This window comes from Schistocerca cancellata, chromosome 2 (genome assembly GCF_023864275.1).
Source record: "Schistocerca cancellata isolate TAMUIC-IGC-003103 chromosome 2, iqSchCanc2.1, whole genome shotgun sequence".
Taxonomy (NCBI): Eukaryota; Metazoa; Arthropoda; class Insecta; order Orthoptera; family Acrididae; genus Schistocerca; species Schistocerca cancellata.
In genome coordinates, this window is record NC_064627.1 from 1,149,940,641 (window position 1) to 1,149,964,270 (window position 23,630).

Here is a 23,630-nt window from a genome sequence, read left to right on the forward strand (position 1 = left end):
TGCTGTTCTAGGCAAAATTTATGAATGTCTATGTTCTTAAATTTATGACAGTTCCTGATGAATGTGGCAACTCCTCCTTTCTCCATTTCTGATCTACAAAAGTGAGATGCTAACCTAAACCCTGTAACACTTAAAAGTTCTATACCAGTGGTCACATGATGTTCAGAGAGGCAGATTATGTCAGCTGGGTTTGAAGACTCTAATTCATCTATGCAGATAGTTAATTCATTAATTTTATTTCTCAGTCCTCGAATATTTTGATGCAATAAAGATAGCTGACATTTCACATTGACTGAGTTAAAATTGGGTGGAGTTAAAATATCTGCTGACAGTTGAAAATTCTTAACCAATGGCTGTTTATGTTGATGTAATAAGCTGGAATTATGTTTTTTGATTTCTTTCTCAAACTGAAGGTTTGTCTCAGTTCTAACCTCTCTTAAAATTTGTTTTCTATCTGTCCTCCCTACCCTAAAAAAGGGTCTTTTCTGAATCCTATAACCACTGGTATTTTACCACTCACGACAGTGCCTCCCCCCTTTAACTTTCCTGCTATTTCCCCAGCCAATTTACCCTTCCCCTTCCTGTTGAGGTGAAGGCCATGCCTAGTATAATCCCACCTACTGATAGAATCAACATGAACCACACCAATGTGTGGCCCCGCACCCGACATGAGCAGCCGTTCCAGCTCCAAATTAACTCTCTTGACAGAAGAGTTCAAATGAGGTCGGTCATGGCGCCCAAGAACAGATACAAACTCAACACTGGTATGCCTCGATGCTGATGCAATCTTCGCCAGGTCACACTCTATGCTGTACCCAGGATCTCTGTCAATACTGTTACCTGCCCCACCCACTATAACCACGGTGTCTTCCTTAGTGAAATCTTTGCAAAGTGATCCTAAATCCTCTGTCACCTGCTCCAGACCAGCACTAGGTTTAAAAAAATTGGTGACCTGGTATTCTGATCCTAGTTCATCCTGCAAGAGTTGGCCAACACCTCTTCCATGGGAACTACCTAACAACAACACTTTCTTTCTCTTTACTGATTTCCCTACATTCTTACTTTTCAATTTGCTGCTGAAAGTTTGTTGTGCCCTGTCTACACCTGTAACTGCTTGAGGCTCACCAGCTTCTAATTGAAGCAACAGGTCAAATCTATTTTCCACATTCACCATAAAGCTGTCAGACAAAGTTCTAGGCCTGTTCCTCCTGTTGCCTGTTGCCACTTCCCACCTCTCTTTACCCTTCTCCCTCCTTAACCTGTCAAGATCTCCCCTGGCCTTGTCTAACTCAGCCTGAAGGGCAGCAATTTTCCCCTCCTGTTCCAGTATCTTCCTATCTCTACTACAAATCCTACAAAACCACTGATGAGTCTCATTTACTTCCCCTATTCCCACGCCACTACAGTCACCCACATGGAAAAAACTACAGCACCCATCACACCAAAGCCCCGACCTAACAATTCTACGGCAAGTCAAGCACTTTTCACTCATGATAAACGTAATAATTTATTAAGAATAAGTCAGTTAAATTACAGATAAACACGAAAATATGGTTACACAAATTTGGCCTATACGCAACTGTGTGTAAACAAAAACAAAAGTGTAAAGTTTCTGAAACAACAAGTTAAACTTTACGCTACTTTCCGGAAATGCTAGTTAAATAATGAAGAGGTACGCTAAGTTAAATTGCTGGAGAGAGCAAGGAACAACTAAACGAAATTCTATAGATTTGCTGCAGCAGAACGTAAACAGAAAATACGACTGTACGGTCTTTTTGCGTTTTCTGCTATATTACGTAAAGAAAAATGAAACCTTTAATGGTACACTTAAACGGCACACTAATACACTTATTTACCACGTAATCAGTACTAATCTATATGTTTTATAATCTAAAATAACTTATCTTTACGAGAACACCAAACCTCGCGCTAGTCGCCTGGCTGCAGGGCTGCCAATCTGAGGTTCCTACAATAGCTGATTGTTGATCTACATTGATGCTGCTCATCATCAGTATTTTGTGTATGATTTGTGAGAAAGCTCACTCATTATAAGTGAAATTCTGCACAGTATTAATTTTGTTAGGCAGAAATTTTGAAACTCTATACCAAATTCTGTGAATATGCAATGAATTCAGACTGAAACTGCCTCAGCCTGCTGTATGGTGTGATCTGGTGTGATTTGTGCATAACACTGACTTATTGTTCTTTAACATGTTGGCACTACTCTAATTCAATACTGCTACACTTATTCTAAGAGTACTGACTTACAGTTAAATTATGTAATGGCAGGAGACTAACACACTGAGTGATATGCCGAAATTGCACAAAAGCAATTATCAAGATTGTGTGGAAAACATTGCTGCAAAAATTACATACATCATCATTCTTATCATTTGTAACAGCACCAATACATTGGTTCAAATGTTGAACTCACATTGTTGAGAATAACAATCAAATCAGCATCCTTGAGATATTGCAGTTGATGAGTGACTAAAATTCGTGTCTTTCTACATAAATAACCATTGATACATTCTTGAAACAGATGTTTACCAACATGTGCATCAACAGCAGACAGAGGATCATCTAGTAAATATATATCTGCATCTCTGTAGACTGCCCTGCAAAACACAATGAATAAATGTTGTTCAGTTAGCTGTGTTACATAGTAACTGAATACTTTCTAAATGCTACGACAGACAGTTGTTAATCATAGATTAAAAATGATGATATATGTGAAAACTTTGAAGGATGGGCTGAGATAACAAAATATTCAAAATATTCCACTGAAATATGAGATGTTTTCTTTCTTGTAAAATTAAGAAAAGTAAGAAAAAGAAGGAAAAGATTGGAAAGGTGATAGATTTTGTAAATAGAAGAATGTTATTAAATACTGATATATGTTTCAAATAGAAGATAAGTCATTCAGAGCTTCAGAGCACAAAAAGTGTATGATATGTGGGAGGAACTGAATGAAAATCATGCTGAAAATTCGAAATATTCAGTATATGCATATGTATTGCATATTTAGATGTCTTGCCTTCACTGGATCAAGAACAACATGTAATAGCTACATTTTAGACCTTAAAAAGTCTGAAATTGGTTGGTACACAGGGAATGTGACAAAAATTGGTACAGTCCTACCTCCTATGAGGTTTTCATCAAGCTTCCAACAGATGTAATCCAAAATAAAATTAAAAACCATGTTATAAGCCACTCCTGCAAATTTTCAGGTTCTTTAGATTCAAGAGTTGAGGATATCAGTTAGTATGAGGGGTAAACAGGCCCCTATTTGTAGAGTTTCACAGTAGTTTCAGAATCAAAGTTAATTTCTTTCATATTCTGCTCTAAATTTTATTCTGAGTTTATGTATTATTCCTATTTTTTAAGTGAAATATAAAATAAGTTGTGTAGCTTACATCTTTTAATGTTGAAGTATAAAGGGTGAATGAAATAAAACTGAACCATAAAATATTTGCAACTAGATCCAAGCAACATTTTCTTATGTTCAAACTCTTTTTGTAAAGTTCTGGTTTTTATTCTCAACAGAGCCCATTTCATGTCATTTTCCACTAAGTTTTATGTTGTAAACTTTGCCAAAGCATGTCTAGTCTTGAACTCTTGTACAAACATCTCTGCACAGTTTGTTCACGAATTGTGCTTCACGTAACACTTAAGGATGAACACATATTGTTTCTGATAAGGATACAAGCTGAAGTAATGAATTAATCTTGTGCCAAGGCCAAGACCTGAACTCAGGTTTTCTGGTTACTGGGCAGATATGTTATCCACTACATCATCCTGGCACTGTGGCTAACACAGCTACACAAACTACCCTAGTCCAATACCCTCCCTAGTATAAACTTCAGTTCACACCTCAGCCCACCCTGACATTTCCATTCTGAAATCATCATTATTGCTGAGGCTCTCCAATATAGCACCCCAGCTTTGTACATAATGGAGAAATCCTACCTGTACCTCACATGTAGGTGATCTGTTGACCTGATGGAATAACATTGTCCTGGAGACATATTGAGTCTCAACATTTCATTTGATAAAGACTGATCATCAATGCAGTGATGTTGGCCCCAATGCCAGGGTGCTGTAGTGGATAACACATTGGCCTAGTAAACAGGAGACCCAGGTTCAAGTCCCAGCCTCAGCACAAGTTTTAATTTATTACTGTTGCATGTATTCTTATCGAAGATAAATTTGAGACCCAATGTCTCCATGATAAGTTTATTCCTACACAATGTTTTATCACACACACTATTTTGTGATATATTCACCTGGTCACTAAAAATATCTGTTCCTATCAATCAGTCAAAGATAATGACACAACAAAGTACTTGGCACAGAGCATGTGGAAGATATGCAAATGCAGACATGTGACAGCAACCAATGCATATAAATCACAGTTGTCAGCATTTGCAATGATGGATACTTCTCCTTTTGATGAACAAAGCTCAGTTCCCTGCCACTTTTATACATATTTCCTGGTCCAATTTTATTTTGCTCACCCTGTATTTTACTACTCTTACAGCTATCTTACTTCCAAACTCAGTATGTATCTAAATGTAAAGTTGCAGGATTAAGAATGATAAATGCATGATTGCTTTTACCTTGCAAGATTTATTCGCGCTCTCTGACCACCACTTAGAGAGACACCTCTTTCACCAACAAGAGTTTTATCACCATTTGGAAATAGTTCAAAATCCCTTTTCAGTGCACATGCTTTTATTACCTCTTTATACTTTCTGTGATCATATGGCTGTCCAAACAAGATATTCTGACGTACTGTTCCAACAAACAACCAAGCATCCTGAGAAGCATATGAAATTTTTCTGTCTGTTGTTATTGATCCTGAAGTTAGAGGAAGTTCTCGGAGAAGAACATGAAGTAGTGAGCTCTGAAACAATAAGAAGATAACATTATGAAAGCCATTTCTTTTTCTCTTTTTCCTTGATACGAACAACTTCATTAAAGCCGTGGCTCATATTTATTTCATTTATCCTGTACCACACTCTTTAAATCATACCATGCATGAGTACTTTTATGGTAGAATAGATTAAAATGCACGTCAATATAGCATGCAACCATCCACTAGAACTTTCTCCAAATCCATCATTGGTTAATTCAAACCAGAGTAAACAACTGAGTAAATAACAAAAATCTACCCGTGAGAACAAAGTGGGGATTGTTAGTAGACATTAAGTCCATGACAATGATGTGTTACAAGAGCTGATTGCTGGTCTCCTGAAGGTGGACCATTCTTTTGTGTGCATTTAAATGCTCACATACTTCAGTGGTGGCCAGTCCAATATACAAAGCTGCGCATTCTTTTTGTTTTCCTCTTCTGCTATTCATTCCTCTTTTCATTTCTCTTCTCCTTTAATTTATGTTTACTTCCCACTCTATTCTTCTATCATCTCTTGACAATGCTTATCAATGCAATATCTCTGTACTTTTACTCTGTTTGACACCTTCTCCTTTATCACGGTTTTGCATCAACTTCACAACAGTCGGGTCCCTCTCAATGTGGTGTCTGAATGATGTGCCCTTCGTTTCCAGCCTTATCTAAGGAAAGGACTAAAAGTTCCAAACTCTAAGAACACTTCTTTTCAAGTTTAAGTACTTAAAATTTCTCCTTCTGTCTCTTTGCAACTTTACATTGACACAGAAAAGTAACTGTAAACACTTCTTCAAAAAAACAATGGAAAATCCAGGATTGAATGTAACAATACCATGAAAAGTATAGTTCCTATTCACCATATAGCAGAGATGCTGTTTGGATGATAGGCACAACAAAAAGACTGCCAGAAAGTAAGCTATCAGCAAACAAGGCATTTGTCGAATATAGGTAACACAGACACACACACACACATACACACACACACACACACACACACACACACACACACACACAAATGCAACTCACACACACACATGACCATGGTCTCTGGCAGCTGGAGCTAGATTGCGAGCAGCAGTGCATGATGGGAGAGGCAGTTGGGTAAGGGTAAGGAGGAGGCTGGGGAGGGGAGGGGGAGGTATAGCAGGGTAGGGGTAGGGGACAGTAAAGTGCTGCTAGTGGGAGTGTGCAGGGACAAGATGGAGAGTACGGCAGTTAGGTACAGTGGGGAAGTTAGACGGAGGATGGGGGAGGGGTGGAGGCAGGCTAGCGGAAAATGGAAGAAATAAAAATACTGGGTGAGTTGGTGAAATAAAGGGCTGTGTAGTGCTGGAATGGAAACAGGAAAGGGGATAGATGGATGAGAACAATGACTAATGAAAGTTGAGGCTAGGAGGATAACAGGAATGTAGGATGTATTGCAGGGGGGTTCCTGTTGCACTATTCAGAAAAGCAGATGTGATGAGCAGGGCACCATGTGGTCACCATTAATGCCACATCCCTTTACACTAACATCCCTAATACCCATGGCCTTACTGCTATTGAGCACTACCTTTCCCAATGCTCCAATGGTTCCAAACCAACAACCTTCTTCCTAGCCGCCATGACCAACCATATCCTTGTCCACAATTACATCTCCTTTGAGGGTGTTACCTACAAACAAATCCAGAGTACTGCTGTGTGTGTGTGTGTGTGTGTGTGTGTGTGTGTGTTGTCTATGTTCGACAAAGGCCCTGTTGGCTGATAGCTTACTTTTCGTTGTACCTGTCTGCGACTCGGCACCTCCGCTGTATAGTGAGTAGCAATTATCCTTTTCATAATATAATTCTTTAGTATGCTACATCGGCAATTAACTGTCAGTAATAAAGTTTGAATAATCTTTGGTTAGAGAGCACCTAAGCAGAATAGATTTGGCAGAAAAAGTGCTGGTTTGAAAAAATGGTGCCTTTTAAGAAATTATTCTCGTTTTATATTTATGTGAGAGATGAAATACTTTTCTCCGTTCATTCATTTTGGAACATTACACTGTGAAGATGTAGTCTACAACAGGACACTAGTGAAATTTTCCAACCATCATTATCATTTTCATCTACATCTTCAACTTCATGGTGGACCCTGCATCGATTCTGCTTGAATATGATGCTATCATATTTCTGCCATTCTTTAAAATCCCTTCACTAGTTAGTTCGTAGACAAAAGCCTTTTGTGCAGGCCTTTTGTCTTCCATTCATTAAGTTATCTGGCTGACACAGATGGCCCTGATGTCAAACTTTTATTTTTCACATATGTTGATATGTGTTGGTCATTAGTATACAAAATTATACCTCTTCAAGTAGTTATGATGCAGGCATTTTGATCAGATGAATAAAGTGCATACTATTTTTGTACCCACATCAGAGGTGCAAATTAACTGTACAAACATATCAATATGTGTAATGTTGTGCTCATCCAGCAATGGAGCTAGGATTCTTACGACAATGCAGGTCATACACTGCAGTTATGCAGCTTGGTTTGTGGAATTGCAGGGGTTCAGTATATTCGCAAATTTATGTTTGAATGAGATCACTCATAAACAGAAACTTTAATTTGTGATATAATGACTCACTTAGCCCCAGATGACGAGATCCTCATACAAGATTTAAGTTAATCAGATCCCTCCCTATCTCAAGTGCTACCAATTCTGAATGAATTTGAAATATTGCAAGCAGTGCAACCAAATTTGTCAGCATCTTTGATATTTCCCAGGTGGTCCAGAGCTGTAATGATACAGTGCAGTGAGATGCTGCCATAAACTCTAAAATAGTGAATATGTTCCGTTCAGCAGCAACCGTCTAGCTGCATTCTCTACAACCATAAGCTAGTAGCAGGTGGTGTTCATGGTGATAACTTTGTTTCCAAGTTGTCTAGGTTGTTTTTCTTCACATCCCAACCAGGAATGTCCACATTATAAGGATGAATATTGTGAGTGTCACATTGCAGAGGCGTGCCACAGCACAGCAGGCACCAAGCAGTGGTACCATTTGATGCACATTAATAATATTTCAGGCAGTGGTTATATATTGTTGCCACATAAAATTTTGCTGTATGCAACAGTGCAATACATTCCAGTGACTTTTCTTTAGATACCAGTGTATCAGTTTCAGTGATAAACCACCCAGAGTGTGCAAGGTACCTTGCTCAGTACAAAGCAAACAAAGTTGTGGGCTGAAGGTGCCACTTCTAAGTCATATGCAACAGATGGTCACTTATCACCAGGCTTTTAAAACATTGTCATGTTTGGTCACTGTGAATCTGTTGGTTGAGAATATATTTGACCTTGATGCATATTCTGCTCTTGGATTTTTATCACGTTTTTAATACACTCCATCAGCTCATCAGTAACTTATGCTGTCATTGACATTTTTTTACTTAATTTCTGGTTTAGGGAAAGCAGTTGCTTTTCAGTCGCATACTGTCTTAAAGCCAACAGCAAGCCCAGGATTTTGCAAAGCCCACCTCATTCCACTGAACACTAAGTATGAGGTTAAGATTGTTGGGAAGGAAACATGAACGCTACAATCAAGCAGACACTGATTCTTAACCCTAAACTAATTTAGATGAACTCTTTCCTAAAATTTCTGTTAGTAAGCTATTCTACAAAATTGTTCGCACAACGGCATGTTTGTAAGTGCATCTCGATAAAGAATCACTGGAGATATTGGTCTTGACCAAGTAATTTGCACTACACCAATACAACAGATTGCCTTTCGGCCTGGCTAGTGCCCTCGCCATATTCCAGAGATTTGTGTAACAGAGTTTTGCCACAATTCTGTATTGAGTAAATTACCTTATTCATATTCTGGGCACTAGCCGCACAACAGACAAACATAATATCCAAGTGGCTTTTGTGGCCTTTGCACATAAAGGACTTAAGTGTAACTTTTAAGATGCATCTTCTTTCAACATTTGCTCATTTATTTAGTTTATATCATCAGCAAAAAGGGCCTTCTGCAAACCACAGAATATGTAAAGGCTATTGGTCAAGAGTGCAACAAGGATTAGTACAGTGACTGCATCATGTGGCCACAAATATGGACAGGGATAAATATGATGAAGCAGTAAAAGATCTCGGACTATCAGACCACCTCTGTCAAATAACAACAGTAAAATCAGGCATCAAATAATTCCCTAAACTACAAGCCTACAAATGACATCTATCAGAAATCAATAGATTTTTCAAAAGAAGTAGGAAAACATAGTTGGGATGAAGTGTATAAGGAAATCAATGTGAATATGAAATTCTCCAAATTCTCCACATTGTTGAAATTGAACTTTGAAAAGGCATTTCAAAAAGTATACATGTCCGTATCAACATCTCACAAAAGCAGATGGATAACAACAGATATTAAGAAGTCCTCCCAAACACTTAAATAACTCAGTTCCATGAAAAAGAGTCACAATGATCCAGAATTCGTAAATTTCTATCACAGATACAAAAAGATCCATAGGAAGGCGGTGATTGCTGCAAAAAAGTCATTTAATGACAAAATAATATAAAATACAGAGAATAAAAGCAAAGCAGTCTGGGATGTTATAAAAAATAAAATGGGGAGAAGCAAACAAATGCAGAACAACATACTGCTAAGGGAGGGGGATAAAGTAATAAATGATCCACAGCACTTAGCAAACTATGTAAATGAGCATTTTTCAAGTATTGCGGAGAAGTTACAGCAAAAATTCCCCCAAACAAATATAACTCCTGTAAATAATGTTGCACTAAATACCATGATGTTACTTCCAACCACAGAGTATGAAGTCAAAAAAACTTTTCAAAAACTAAAAAATAAAAAGGTCAGTAGGCTTACATGAAGTACCAATGTGTGTACTGAAACAATACATAGAGATTATACAAGACTCCTTAACAAGTATAATAAATGATTCCCTCACATCAGGGACACTTCCAGAGCAGTTAAATCAGGCAAGAAATGTAGCTTTGCTTAAGAAAGGTAAAGAATACTAATGCCATGAATTTCAGTTTGAAGACGGAAAATGACAAGTTAAATTAAATGTAGATGGCACCCTTGTAGACTGTGTAACAAATGCAAATTTTCTAGGAATGAATATTGATTCTCAGTTGAAGTGGTGTGAACACACAAAGGTACTTGCAAACAGAACGTCATCAGCATGTTATGCCCTTAGAATACTATCATCAGTGTGTAACATGCAGTGTCTTTTAGTTACATACTATTCATATGTACACTCAATTCTTAGCTATGGCATTCTTTTCTGGGGAACAAATGCACAAAATATGAACACAATTTTCAAACTCCAGAAAAGATCCATAAGAATAATAACCAAAAATACTAGTCAAGCTCGTTGTAAAGATCTGTTCAAAAATACTGGGGATTTTAACTGCTCCATGCGAATACATTTACCAGTCAGTTGTACACATCAAAAATAACATTGGTAATTACTGCACAAACAGCTCTGTCCATGACCATGGAACAAGGGCTAGACTCAACTAACATTTACCAAGAAAAAATAAACATACAACTCAAAACAGCATTTTCTACCAAGGTATAAAACTGTACAATAAATTACCAAAAGAGATTAAAGAAATTATAAAAATACACTTATTTAAAATGGCAGCTAAAAAGTACTTGTTATGCAATACATCTTATACATTGAAGGACTACTTAGATAAAACAGAGTAGGGCTTTGGTAAAAAAAAGTTATACAAATAAATAATAATAATGATTATAAAACATCCAACTTTCCACATAACATCTTCACACTACATTTTTTTTTCCTTTTCTAGAAAAACTTATCCCCAAGCTGTGCACAGCACAATACTAACACCTCTTCCTGTTTCTGAGCTCAACATCTCATTCATTATAGAGGAATGCTGACTCAGTTTTTCAGGATAGCAAATGGGAAGTTGCGGTACATAAAATGGTCCAGAGATCACCAGTGTGTGTTTCTGTTTGTGTGTGTAGTGAGCGATGTGTTATGAAACAATGTGTGTGTAGTGTGTGCAGTGACTGGTAGTGAGATATGACTGAACAGTGTGGCATTACATTATTTAATAAGTTATTTGTAAAAAAAGTATTGTGTACCAAGTGTAAATCTAATGATTGGCTCTAACTAGATGTCTATAAATGCATGTGTATACGAACTAGCTTACTTTAAATTGGTCTAAACTTGTAAATACTTTCAAATATCCTATATCCTTGTAAAAAGAGTTCTATGGATGAATAAAGCTACTACTACTACAATTCAGGATGTGCCTGTGTCTAAATCCATTAATCATCTGCACGTATCTAGGAAAAGTGAACTACTATGCATCCCAGCTGTTAAATTGTCTCCATAAGAAAGGTGTATCTTTTCAATAATAATCCACAGAGCGAAATCAGAGTTAAAATCAGCTGTCCATAGACACATCTCCACATACCATATGGGCTGTTCTCTCTCATAAGTTAAGTGAATAGAAAGGAGATGCCAATCGCATTTATGTCAAAGGAACTTACTCCACCAGTACTCGCAGATTGAAATAGAAGTGTTGGCCATGACATTTTGTAAACATACATCATGCATTTTTTTTAATTGGATAGATAAAAATCTACTCACCAAGCAGTGGCAGAACACACACATAAAAGAAGGTTACAATTGGGCTCAACCCTTTTGCCTGAGGAAGTAGCCACTCACTCAACTCTTCTGCCTGAAGAAGGAGCCAATGGCTACAAGAGCTTGTCCAATCATAGCCTCCTTTTATGTGTGTGTTCTGCTGCTGCTTGTTGAGTAGATTTTTTATCTATCCAGTTACATTATATTGTCAAAAATGGATTTTTTCCTTGTTATATCATGCATTTTTTTGTATGACTGAAAATTTCATTTTGTCTCTGATGATAAATCACTTTTTGGACCCACGGTTAAACTGACAGAGCATATGATGCACTACCTTCATCGATGGGTCCCTACTTGGTTGAATTTCAATAATCCATTTATTATTGCATTTGTGCTTAGCATTCCAAAATGGGTGTGCTACCTTAAGACTTGATGAGTCCAGATCCTGAATTTTACAGTCAGGAAATATTTTGTTTTCAGTTAGATAGCCAACTGGAGCGATCACTTGATGAGTTCCCTATCAAATTCCTTGGACAGTGCAACGACAACTAGGTGCGACCAGTTTCATTAACAGGTCCTGCAATATGTCTGATCATATTGGCCTCCCACACTTTCTGGTGCAGATCCAACTGGCCTTCAATGTTTATTTCACTGGTCACACCATCTTTATGGAAGATGCCAGGACAGGTGCTGGTGCTGTCCCCCCAGCAATGTTGGATGCTGCAGCTCATGCACCAATCCCACAAGAGGAATTCCACAATGAAGAAACTGGCACACAGCTATGTCCACTGCCCCATATGGGCAACAATGTTGAGCAGGTTGTGCAACAGTGTACAGTTTACCAGGCACACCAACCAGCCCCACCCGAGTCCTTCTTACTGTGGCCTGAATTGACACAGCCACTGGACTGAGTTCATGACAGCTTCACAGGCACTTTCCTGGGGTGCATGTGGCTTATCATCATCGACTTCTTCCCCCACTTCCCTTAAATGCCATCCATCTCCAGCAGCCAACAACAGCAGCAGCAGTGGGAGCCCTGGTGTAGATCTTTGCAACAGAAGGTTCGTCCTGCACGTTGATCACTGACAACAGGCCACAGTTTGCATTGGACAGTTTCTGAAGGTTTTGACCAACAATAGTATTAAACATCTTACCACATACCCTTTCCATCCACCCCCAAATGGACTGCCATTATGGTTTGGTCACACCCTTGAGGTGCAAAAGCTGAAAGCCTTCACATCTGCTAAATCATCTTCAGCACTAAACAGTTCCATACCAAACAATGGTTGAATCCCAGTGACCTCCTCCATGTATTTCCTCATAGGACATTCATGAATCACACCATTCTTTGTGGGTGCCATGGTACGCGTATGCACATTTGGGTGGAATCCAGGGTGGACCTGGAGATCAATGGCAGACGTGTATGTTGTACATTACATGCAGAAAGGTTGTACTTCTTGTCCTACACTTTAACTTCATATTCATACAGGAGAAAGAGCTGTAAAACTGGAATTTTAGCATTGGTCAAACATCGGTTGTGATGATATTCTGTCAATATTATTTTTTGCTGAAGTCACATTTACATGCCATGGAAACAATAACACAGATAATAACCAATAATAGTCCTTCAATAACCCTCATGATACAGTGGAAATGTTGTGTTGCGTAGTTTGATGTATTGATTATCTACATCTACATGGATACTCTGCAAATCACATTTAAGTGCCTGGCAGAGGGTTCATCAAACCACCTTCACAATTCTCTATTATTCCAATCTTGTATAGTGCGCGGAAAGAGCGAACACCTGTATCTTTCCGTACGTGCTCTAATTTCCCTTATTTTATCTTGGTGAGCATTTCAATCTATGTAGGTCAGTGTCAACAAAATATTTTCACATTCGGATGAGAAAGTTGGTGATTGGAATTTCGTGAGAAGAGTCCGTCACAACAAAAAACACCTTTCTTTTAATGATGTCCACCCCAAATCCTGTATCATTTCTGTGACACCCTCTCCCATATTTCGCGATAATACAAAACATGCTGCCATTCTTTGAACTTTTTTGATGTACTCCATCAGTTCTACCTGGTAAGGATCCCACACAGCACAGCAGTATTCTAAAATAGGATGTACACGCGTAGTGTAGGCAGTCTCCATAGAAGATATGTTACATTTTCTAACTGTCCTGCCAGTAAAACGGAGTCTTTGGTTAGCCTTCCCCCACAACATTTTCTATGTCTTCCTGCCAATTTAACTTGTTCGTAATTGTAATACCTAGGTATTTAGTTGGATTCATAGCTTTTAGATTAGAATGATTTACCATGTAACCAAAGCACTCATGTGGATGATCTCACACTTTTTATTATTTAGGGTCAACTGCCAATTTTCGCACCATTGAGATATCTTTTCTAAATCGTTTTGCAAATTTTTTTTATCTTCTGATGATTTATTTAATCGATAAACGACAGCGTCATCTGCAAACAACCCAAAATGGCCGCTCAGATTGTCTCCCAAATCGTTTATATACACTCCTGGAAATGGAAAAAAGAACACATTGACACCGGTGTGTCAGACCCACCATACTTGCTCTGGACACTGCGAGAGGGCTGTACAAGCAATGATCACATGCACGGCACAGCGGACACACCAGGAACCGTGGTGTTGGCCGTCGAATGGCGCTAGCTCGCAGCATTTGTGCACCGCCGACGTCAGTGTCAGCCACTTTGCCGTGGCATACGGAGCTCCATCGCAGTCTTTAACACTGGTAGCATGCCGCGACAGCGTGGACGTGAACCGTATGTGCAGTTGACGGACTTTGAGCGAGGGCGTATAGTAGGCATGCGAGAGGCCGGGTGGACGTAGCGCCGAATTGCTCAACACGTGGGGCGTGAGGTCTCCACAGTACATCGATGTTGTCGCCAGTGGTCGGCGGAAGGTGCACGTGCCCGTCGACCTGGGACCGGACCGCAGCGACGCACGGATGCACGCCAAGACCGTAGGATCCTACGCAGTGCCGTAGGGGACCGCACCGCCACTTCCCAGCAAATTAGGGACACTGTTGCTCCTGGGGTATCGGCGAGGACCATTCGCAACCGTCTCCATGAAGCTGGGCTATGGTCCCGCACACCGTTAGGCCGTCTTCCACTCACGCCCCAACATCGTGCAGCCCGCCTCCAGTGGTGTCGCGACAGGCGTGAATGGAGGGACGAATGGAGACGTGTCGTCTTCAGCGATGAGAGTCGCTTCTGCCTTGGTGCCAATGATGGTCGTATGCGTGTTTGGCGCCGTGCAGGTGAGCGCCACAATCAGGACTGCATACGACCGAGGCACACAGGGCCAACACTCGGCATCATGGTGTGGGGAGCGATCTCCTACACTGGCCGTACACCACTGGTGATCGTCGAGGGGACACTGAATAGTGCACGGTACATCCAAACCGTCATCGAACCCATCGTTCTACCATTCCTAGACCGGCAAGGGAACTTGCTGTTCCAACAGGACAATGCACGTCCGCATGTATCCCGTGCCACCCAACGTGCTCTAGAAGGTGTAAGTCAACTATCCTGGCCAGCAAGATCTCCGGATCTGTCCCCCATTGAGCATGTTTGGGACTGGATGTAGCGTCGTCTCACGCGGTCTGCACGTCCAGCACGAACGCTGGTCTAACTGAGGCGCCAGGTGGAAATGGCATGGCAAGCCATTCCACAGGACTACATCCAGCATCTCTACGATCGTCTCCATGGGAGAATAGCAGCCTGCATTGCTGCGAAAGGTGGATATACACTGTACTAGTGCCGACATTGTGCATGCTCTGTTGCCTGTGTCTATGTGCCTGTGGTTCTGTCAGTGTGATCATGTGATGTATCTGACCCCAGGAATGTGTCAATAAAGTTTCCCCTTCCTGGGACAATGAATTCACGATGTTCTTATTTCAATTTCCAGGAGTGTAGATAAGGAACAGCAAAGGGCCTATAACAATATCTTGGGGAACGCCTGGAATCACTTCTGTTTTACTCGATGACTTTCCATCAATTACTATGAACTGTGACCTCTCTGACAGGAAATCATAAATCCATTCACATAACTGAGATGATATTCCACAAGCGTGCACTTTCACTACGAGCCACTTGTGTGGTACAGCGTCAAAAGCCTTCTGGAAATCTAGAAATATGGAATTGAGCTGAAATCCCTTGTCAATAGCACTCAACATTTCATGTGAATAAAGAGCTAGTTGTGTTTCACAGAAACGATGTTTTCTAAACCCATGTTGACTGTGTGTCGATAGACAGTTTTCTTTGAGGTAATTCATAATGTTTGAACACAATATATGTTCCAAAATCCTGCTGCATATCGACATTAATGATTTGGGCCTGTAATTTAGTGGATTACTCCTACTACATTTCTTGAATATTGGTGTGACCTGAGCAACTTTCCAGTCTCTGGGTATGGGTCTTTCGTCGAATGAACGGTTCTATATGATTATTAAGTATGGGGCTAATGCATCAGCATACTCTGAAAGGAACCTCATTGGTATACAGTCTGGACCAGAAGTGTTGCTTCTATTAAGTGATTATGTTGCTTCACTACACCGAGGATATATACTTCTACGTAACTCATGTTGGCAGTTGTTCTCGATTCGAATACTGAAATATTTACTTCGTCTTCTTTTGTGAAGGCATTTCGGAAGGCTGACTTTAGTAACTCTGCTTTGGCAGCACTGTCTTTAATACTATCTCCATTGCTATCGCGCAGAGAAGGCATTGATTGTCTCTTGCCAATAACATACTTCACATAGGACCAGAATCTCTTTGGATTTTCTGCCAGGTTTGGAGACAAAGTTTCGTTGTGAAAACTGTTATAAGCATCTCACATGGAAGTCCATGCTAAATCTCAAGCTTCTGTAAAAGATTGCCAATCTTTAGGATTCTGTGTCTGTTTAAATTTGGCATGTTTGTTTCGTTGTTTTTGCAACAGTGTTTTAACCTGTTTTGCATATCGAGGAGGATGAGCTCCGTCGTTTGTTAACTTATTTGGTATAAATCTCTCAATTGTTGCCGATACTATTTCCTTGAATTTAAGCAACATCTGGTCTACACCCATCTGTCAGCCATTCCCCACCTGACACTTACGTGCCAACTGCATTCAGCTCTTGCTCACACATCATGCTCAGCGGCGACTCTGTCAGACAACACTTACAACCCCCTTACCTCGGCCCCTTCTAAGTACTCCAGAGGGGCGAGACGACATTCGACATCACGATAAAAGATCGCCCACAAACTGTTTCTCTACACAGGCTCAAGCCTGCCTTCATAGTCTGACCCCTCTCTGCCGTCCCAGTCAGACTCCGCGAGCAGCTGTTCTTCTGACAAACCCGCTAATGAGTCCATTCAACCTATGGTTGGGTTTTCTCCGCCCAACGATTCACCACCGCAGTTCGCGGGTTCCTCAGGCATGTCATCATCATCCCCAATCATAGGTTTTGAAGACATTACAGGTACTAGAGACGCAGACGCCCCGTCCTTAATTTTGCGCTGCAATGTACTACCTGACCGCGTCGACAACATGTTGATTATGGTGTTAGATAATCATGAGCTTTTACTGCTCACCAACAGCACAGACCTGACCTCACCAAGGAACTCAACGTCAAGATAGTGCACAGCTTGTCTTTCCCACAAGAGTGCGACCCGTCACGTGTTCGAGCTTTCATTTCTTCGGACGGCTCAGTCTGCATTCGGGGAAGGCACAGTCACACACCACCTCCTCTCCTATACTGTTACTCCCGAGTCGGCCTACGCATCATTCCCACCCGCAGGTTTTCGGATTACGAGTTGGACCGGCAGCCACCTTCCGCACCTTCGCACGCCGACCCGATGGAGATGGAGCTTCCGGTCGTGTGCCTGCTGCCTCATACCACTCACACTGATACTGACACCCACACAACCCCCTCTCGGGTCTCATAGGCCATACTCCATACTGTGGGAGGGGGGGGGGGGGGGGGGGCTGTATGTCGTCAATAGGTTACATCGACCACACAAATTACAGTCTTTGGAATATTAACTGCTCTGACAAGCTGCCATGTTTAATTCAGTTTGCCTTCGTACTTCATGCAGTTTTCAAGTGGATCAGTATTTATGGTAAAATATATGTGTATATAGAAAACTTGGGAACTGTTTATTACATATATTACGGTTCATATCCACAGTCCCATAAAAGGAAGAGGTGCATGAGTTACAAAGTCAGTCTGCATCATTGTCTTTCGGAAGTTGCTTTTGTGAGAGTCTTTCAGAAGCTGTCAAATGACCAATGTATATTCCACCAATGTACATGACAATCAGCCCAAGTACACGGCAAGAAAAATGATATTCTCTGCGTTTTATTTAATAATTAGTACAACAGTGACACCAAATTCTAGGACTTTCTCAAGCAAAACCCCCTGAGGATATTAAAGTTGAGTATCCCATCATATGGGACAGCTAAATTATTATGTGAACATTCATTAACTGTGATTAAAATTTTCTAGTTTTCACTCATCGTTGTACTTGTGAATGGTGGAGGCCCAAATTATTAAGTTGCTCCAATGATATGATTGAGAATTCAGTATTACCACTGACCGACTACAGATATAATGAGAGAAACTGTAAATTTTTTCTCACTCAGCATCAGTGGTAATCAAAATGCTTCCCTCCTCACACACATTTAAGGATGGCATTTTACAGTGTACTGACCAACATTGTCAATAGTTTCATCAACAGAAATCCATGTGCAAGACTCCCCAATAGCTGTGCATTCTGTGCAATGGGTCACTGTAAGATGAATCCACATAATTTTTAGGTAATGTTGACTCTGCAGGAACAAACGATTGACAGTGCTTCTCAAGAAAACAATTTAAAATGGGATTTTTTTGTTTTTGAAAACGGTTGTTTACAGCGTCAAGAGTATGGCATAAGTCACTGCAAAACTGGTTCTTTTTTGTGGATTCATCAGCTGCCTTAATTAAAAGCGTTTGCTTCAGTCTTTCTTTCTGTCAACATTTTCTTTAAGTACCACTGCTTGCTGGCAGACTTTTCTACCACTGGGAACCTAATACAAGAAAGAAACAAGGTGCTACAATGAAGGGCACATAAAAAGTATTTGGTTTTGTTAAGGGACACTGCACTTAATTTTGGAAAAATAAAATTAAGAAAACATACAATACAGTCTAGCAACTTTAGTTTTAGAACCACCCTCAATCCTGAACAGATGTTCATTACAACTCAAAACTTACAAAAAAATCAAAACTAGGTGCATCATTTTAAAAATATTTATGCCTTGTCCTACCAGTGTGACATTTTCACATTGCTTACTTTTCCTTTATATCAAAGGTGGACTCAGCAACTTTAAAATTATAATAAAAGTGAACAGCTGAGTCTAGTTCAGCTTTAAACAATATTTAGAAAATAATCTGCTTCACATATGCTGAGTTGTTGAAAGATGTGAGAAGAAATTTGCAATTCCAAAATGGCTTGAGAAACCAGCCCCAGATCTATGATATTTCTGGACCTGGGGCAACAAGAACTTGATCGAGCATTCGACACGGGACATCAAAAGTTTGAAAAAACTAAAAAATATGTTCATGTTGTAGTGCAAATCTTTCTGAAGAGGTTGATACATGAAACGTATACACTCAAGGAAACATAAGATGTTATTTGGTCTTAAGTGTGCTAAACTACAGTGCCATGCCTCTTCACACAGCATTCTTCTACTGCATGTCAAACAAGTATATTTTGTAATTGAAGCCAACAAACCTATATTCAGGACAATGATTTTTTTTTTTAAAGGAAAAAGCTCCTCACAGAGAATACTGGGTTGGATTCTTTGTGACCAGGAGAACAAGAACTCTTCAGAAAATTTGCACTTTTCATTGCCTGTTAGCTAATAACTTTCTCTTTTGTGTGATGTAAAATTAAATAAGACAAGCATGCAGTACACATTTCTTCAATCCTTAGGTGAGCACTTTTATTCTCCATAATCTTGTTACAGCTTTACACAATGTGCTTTCCTTTCTGCAGAAGAATCATTTATCTCATCGAAGTTCCTCCAAATTTTTAGCTACATCAAAAATCAAAATGTTGTTGTCCAATATTAAGAAAGCTGTTAATACGAGTAGTACCCAAGACTAGGGTGTTTTCTCGATTTGATTACATCTATTTTGTCACTGCCTGATAGATTAAAATGAAATAGGCCTTTCTAATATTCTAACAATTGTAACACATGCGAGCTTTTTTGGCACAAATGATCATTGTCATCTACCTCATTTACATAAATAACACAACAGAATATAATTCATGAAGTATCATAATCAAATGCCTACGAGACCTACTACAAGCAAAAAGTTTCATATTAGGAAATAGTTCCACATTTCAGTCATATGCTCCAGTTTCTCAAGCACAAGATCAAAAAGCAGCAGTAGAAAGAAATTTTTATATAAATTTGGAATCATAACATTATTTTGTATAATTTACATGATGTCCCTGTTTCTTTTCCATCCTCATTCTGGCAAACAATCTTGTCATCACTAATTCCTGCCATTGTCAAAACTTTTTGTCTAGTTAACTTCATTAACCCTGCCACAATCACTGGTTTAGTTATCCCACATTTATTCTCCAGTTAGGCGTCCTTACATGTTTGTGCAACACATTTTCTGTGCTATTCCAAGAACAGAACTTAAGCAGCTGCTGACTGGGATCTGTACAACTGGCCCTTAGCAGTGGAGTGCTCTGTCAAAAATTTTCTGTAAAAATTTCGTTTTCTTGGCTTCACTAAGAAGATAATATGTAAACTTTCTTATCTGTTTTTTTTCTGTTAGTTGTTTATTTCCACTATGGTAGTCTCAGTCTACGGATTTCGTTAATAATTACAACAATGCTTATCACCCACACACCCAATCAACCACATAAACAAACAGAGATTGGTGTTCACCAGTTAGAATTTATTCAGCTCAGCTGGTATAGCCCCATCCCATTTTGTCTGCAGAGAAGTTTTTTATTTCTTGATGCGATGGGGATTCCCTAGTCACAGACATCACATACACTATGCTCGCATTCAAAAATCAACTTATGATTTGTTCAGAAATCAACTTAGAATGTATTCAAAAATGTTCAAGAACAAACAGGTACGCATTTCAAAATCATACGAATAATCAACAGATGATGTGCACTGGATGCTAGGTGCTTTGTGAAACAAAGTCTTTTTCTTCAAGGATATGAATTTGGCGCACCCTGAAATTGCCACCCAGAACAGATACCCCGGCTTGCCCCCCACCCCCTCCCATACACCCAGTTCTGTGAGAACTAGAAGGCATAAAAACATAACAACTAATCTCTCTGTTGCATGCTTTTCAGCATATAATCTACAATCTGTCATACAGTGCAGTAAGGTTGGCAGCCTCTGTCTTATACGACTAAGCTTTGAACTAGTTGTTTTCAGCATTTTCTTCTGTTTAAATATTCACACACTGAAACTAGAATAGATTTTGAACAGTGAACATGTCACACATTACACATTATACGCTTGTTAGTACATTACTTACTAGTTTAGTTTGGCGGGTGGATAACAAAACTTTGACAAGGGCCTTGCTTCCCTACAATGAGAGCCCATATATCACCAAGAGGAGAGGTGAGGCTTTTTTTCACTACAATGGCTAGGAACCTGTAACTCTCCCCTTGTACTTTTTTTTTTTTTTTCATCTGAGGTCGGTTCAAGCCCTATGAAAAACTTTCTTTGTGGAAAATGGCAGTCGACCAGGACTCTATAAGCTACAGATTTTTTTTCAGATATCACCTTGAATCCTGCAATCCTCAAATCTTCCAAACAATTATAATCTTTTGAAAATACAAGAATTTTATCTTACACTAAAGAAATAGGTACACTTTAGGATTTTGCAAAAACAGGCAAAATAGGCTGTTTTAGTTGCTATGAAATTAAGGGCTTCCAGTTTACTTGGTCATGAAATGCATGTATACAAGTTTTTTTGCGACTACGAAATAAGGAAATGAATAGGTTTTAATCTGAAGATCTGTGGTCTACTTAAAAGTGATTTATTACCTCGGAAAGAATGTGAAGAATATCTGTGAAATATAAGTACATGTACAAATAGGCAACGATATTCATGTCGGTTCTTCAGAAATTTTATATGTGCAGTGGAACCTCACATAGCGAGCATTATTTGTTCCAGTATGTTGCTTATTTACTGCAAAACAATCATTAAATGAAACAATTTATCTGACATAAATTAATATAAAATCTGATAACACATTTCATGCGGAACAAGTTCTAAGAGTTTTATCTTATTCATGCCAGTTATTCAAAGAAAATTATACTTACTGTTTTATGTACTTTATTATTCTAAACACATAACAAATTCTTTTTAGTAGGAAGCTATCTATAGAAAATGCAACACAGCGTTATCGTCAAATAAATTTGTGGCACATGCAGCCACTACTTTATCATGGTGATGATTTTCAATGTACAGTGCAACCTCTTCCCATGCTTTCATTATTTCTCTTATTGTGCCAGAAGACTGCTGATTTGCTGTTACTGCCTCCTCCTCCTCATCTGAGGAACTCCTCTCCACAACTTCCTGCTGTGAAACTCACTGCAACTCCATTAGCTCTTCAGTGGTCATTTCTTGCCTGCAATCTTCCACAAGCTATCCACTTCTAGTCCCATTCTTTTGACCAAAGTCACAATCTCGTTGACTACAGGCTCCACAGGTGCTGACTCAAATGCCTCAGAGTCACACTCGACAGTGCGCTCCTGACAAAGCTTCTCCCAAGCTTTTTCGATCATTTGAGGCAGATAGCGATGTTGTAGCGATATTTCCAAAAGTCTCTGAGAGTGATAATGGTAGCTTCAGTCAACTCAAAGCAATACTCGAAGAGTGCTTTGGTGTAGAGCTTCTTAAAGTTAGAAATAATCTGCTGGTCCATAGGCTGGAGCAATGGAGTGATGTTTGGAGGCAGGAACTGGATGCTGATGCACTGAAATTCTTCAAGGAGGTGGTCGTTTAGGCCTCTAGAATGGGCAGGAGCATTGTCCGTAACAAGCAAGACACAAAATGGCAAATTCACCTCAAGCAGATATTTTTTCATTGTAGGACCAAACACTTCATTGATCCACCAACCACAAAAAAGATCACAGGTCACCCAAGCCTTTTCTTTTTTTTTTGGACCTCCACATCACATTTAACCTGCTCTTCTGGACTTTACACTTCTCGAAGGCTCGTGGTGTTTCTGAATGGTACGTATGTATTCAACCAGGGACTTAGAAACGACGGAGAGGGTTCGTCCCCACTGTAGCCCTCAATGGTTCACAACCCCACAACAGGCCACAGCAGTCCACCCACCCCATTACCGACCCACCTTGAACCCAGGGTTATTGTGCGGTTTGGCCCCCTTCGTCAGTGTAACTCCAAATGTTTGCGTGGCAGAATAATTATAGTGTACGCATATGGGTAAATGGTCTTTGCGCAGCAATCACTGACATAGTGTAACTGAGGTGGAATAAGGGGAACCACCTCACATTCACCGAGGTAGATGGAAAATTACCTTAAAAACCGTCCACAGGCTGGCCAGCACACCGGACCTCGCCACAAATCCACCGGGCGGATTCGTGCCGAGGACCAGCATGCCTTCCTGCTTGGGTAGCAGTGCGTTAGACCACTTGGCTAGCTGGGCGGGCTTTTTCGAATGGTAAGCGAGCAGCATTTAATTTTCAAATCACCACTTGCACTGGCACAGAACAGCAGAGCAAGATGGTCTTTCAGTGGCTTGTGACTGGGCAATGCATTCTCCTCTGCTGTTTTAAAGGTACGCTTCGGCATCTTTTTCAGAATAGACCCATCCTGCGAGAATTTAAAACCTGTTGCAGCAGATAACCCTCAGAATCTATGTGCATCTTAAAGTTGCTGATGAAGTTCTCTGCTGCCTTTATGTCAGAGCTGGCTGCTTTGTTTTGCCTCACAATGTTGTTGACGCCAGTTCTTCTCTTAAACTTCTTAAATCAGCTACAGCTTCCCTTAAACACTTCTTTGGCCGCTGATGATCCTGGCACCTTCTTAACGAGGTCAGCAAAAATCATTCCT

General features: G+C 39.9%; 1 protein-coding gene across 2 annotated transcripts in view; it reads right to left on the bottom strand.

The window, feature by feature from the left end:
- The window catches only part of LOC126163187 (ATP-binding cassette sub-family C member 4-like), a 310,113-nt gene that overhangs the window by 109,161 nt on the left and 177,322 nt on the right, over positions 1-23,630 (bottom strand). For both annotated transcript variants that reach the window (XM_049920140.1, XM_049920139.1), the window contains exons 10-11: positions 4,620-4,906; positions 2,435-2,618 (exon numbers count right to left, since the gene is read on the bottom strand). In XM_049920140.1, coding sequence (XP_049776097.1) covers positions 2,435-2,618; positions 4,620-4,906 — 471 coding nt within the window. The remainder of the gene's footprint in view (positions 1-2,434; positions 2,619-4,619; positions 4,907-23,630) is intronic.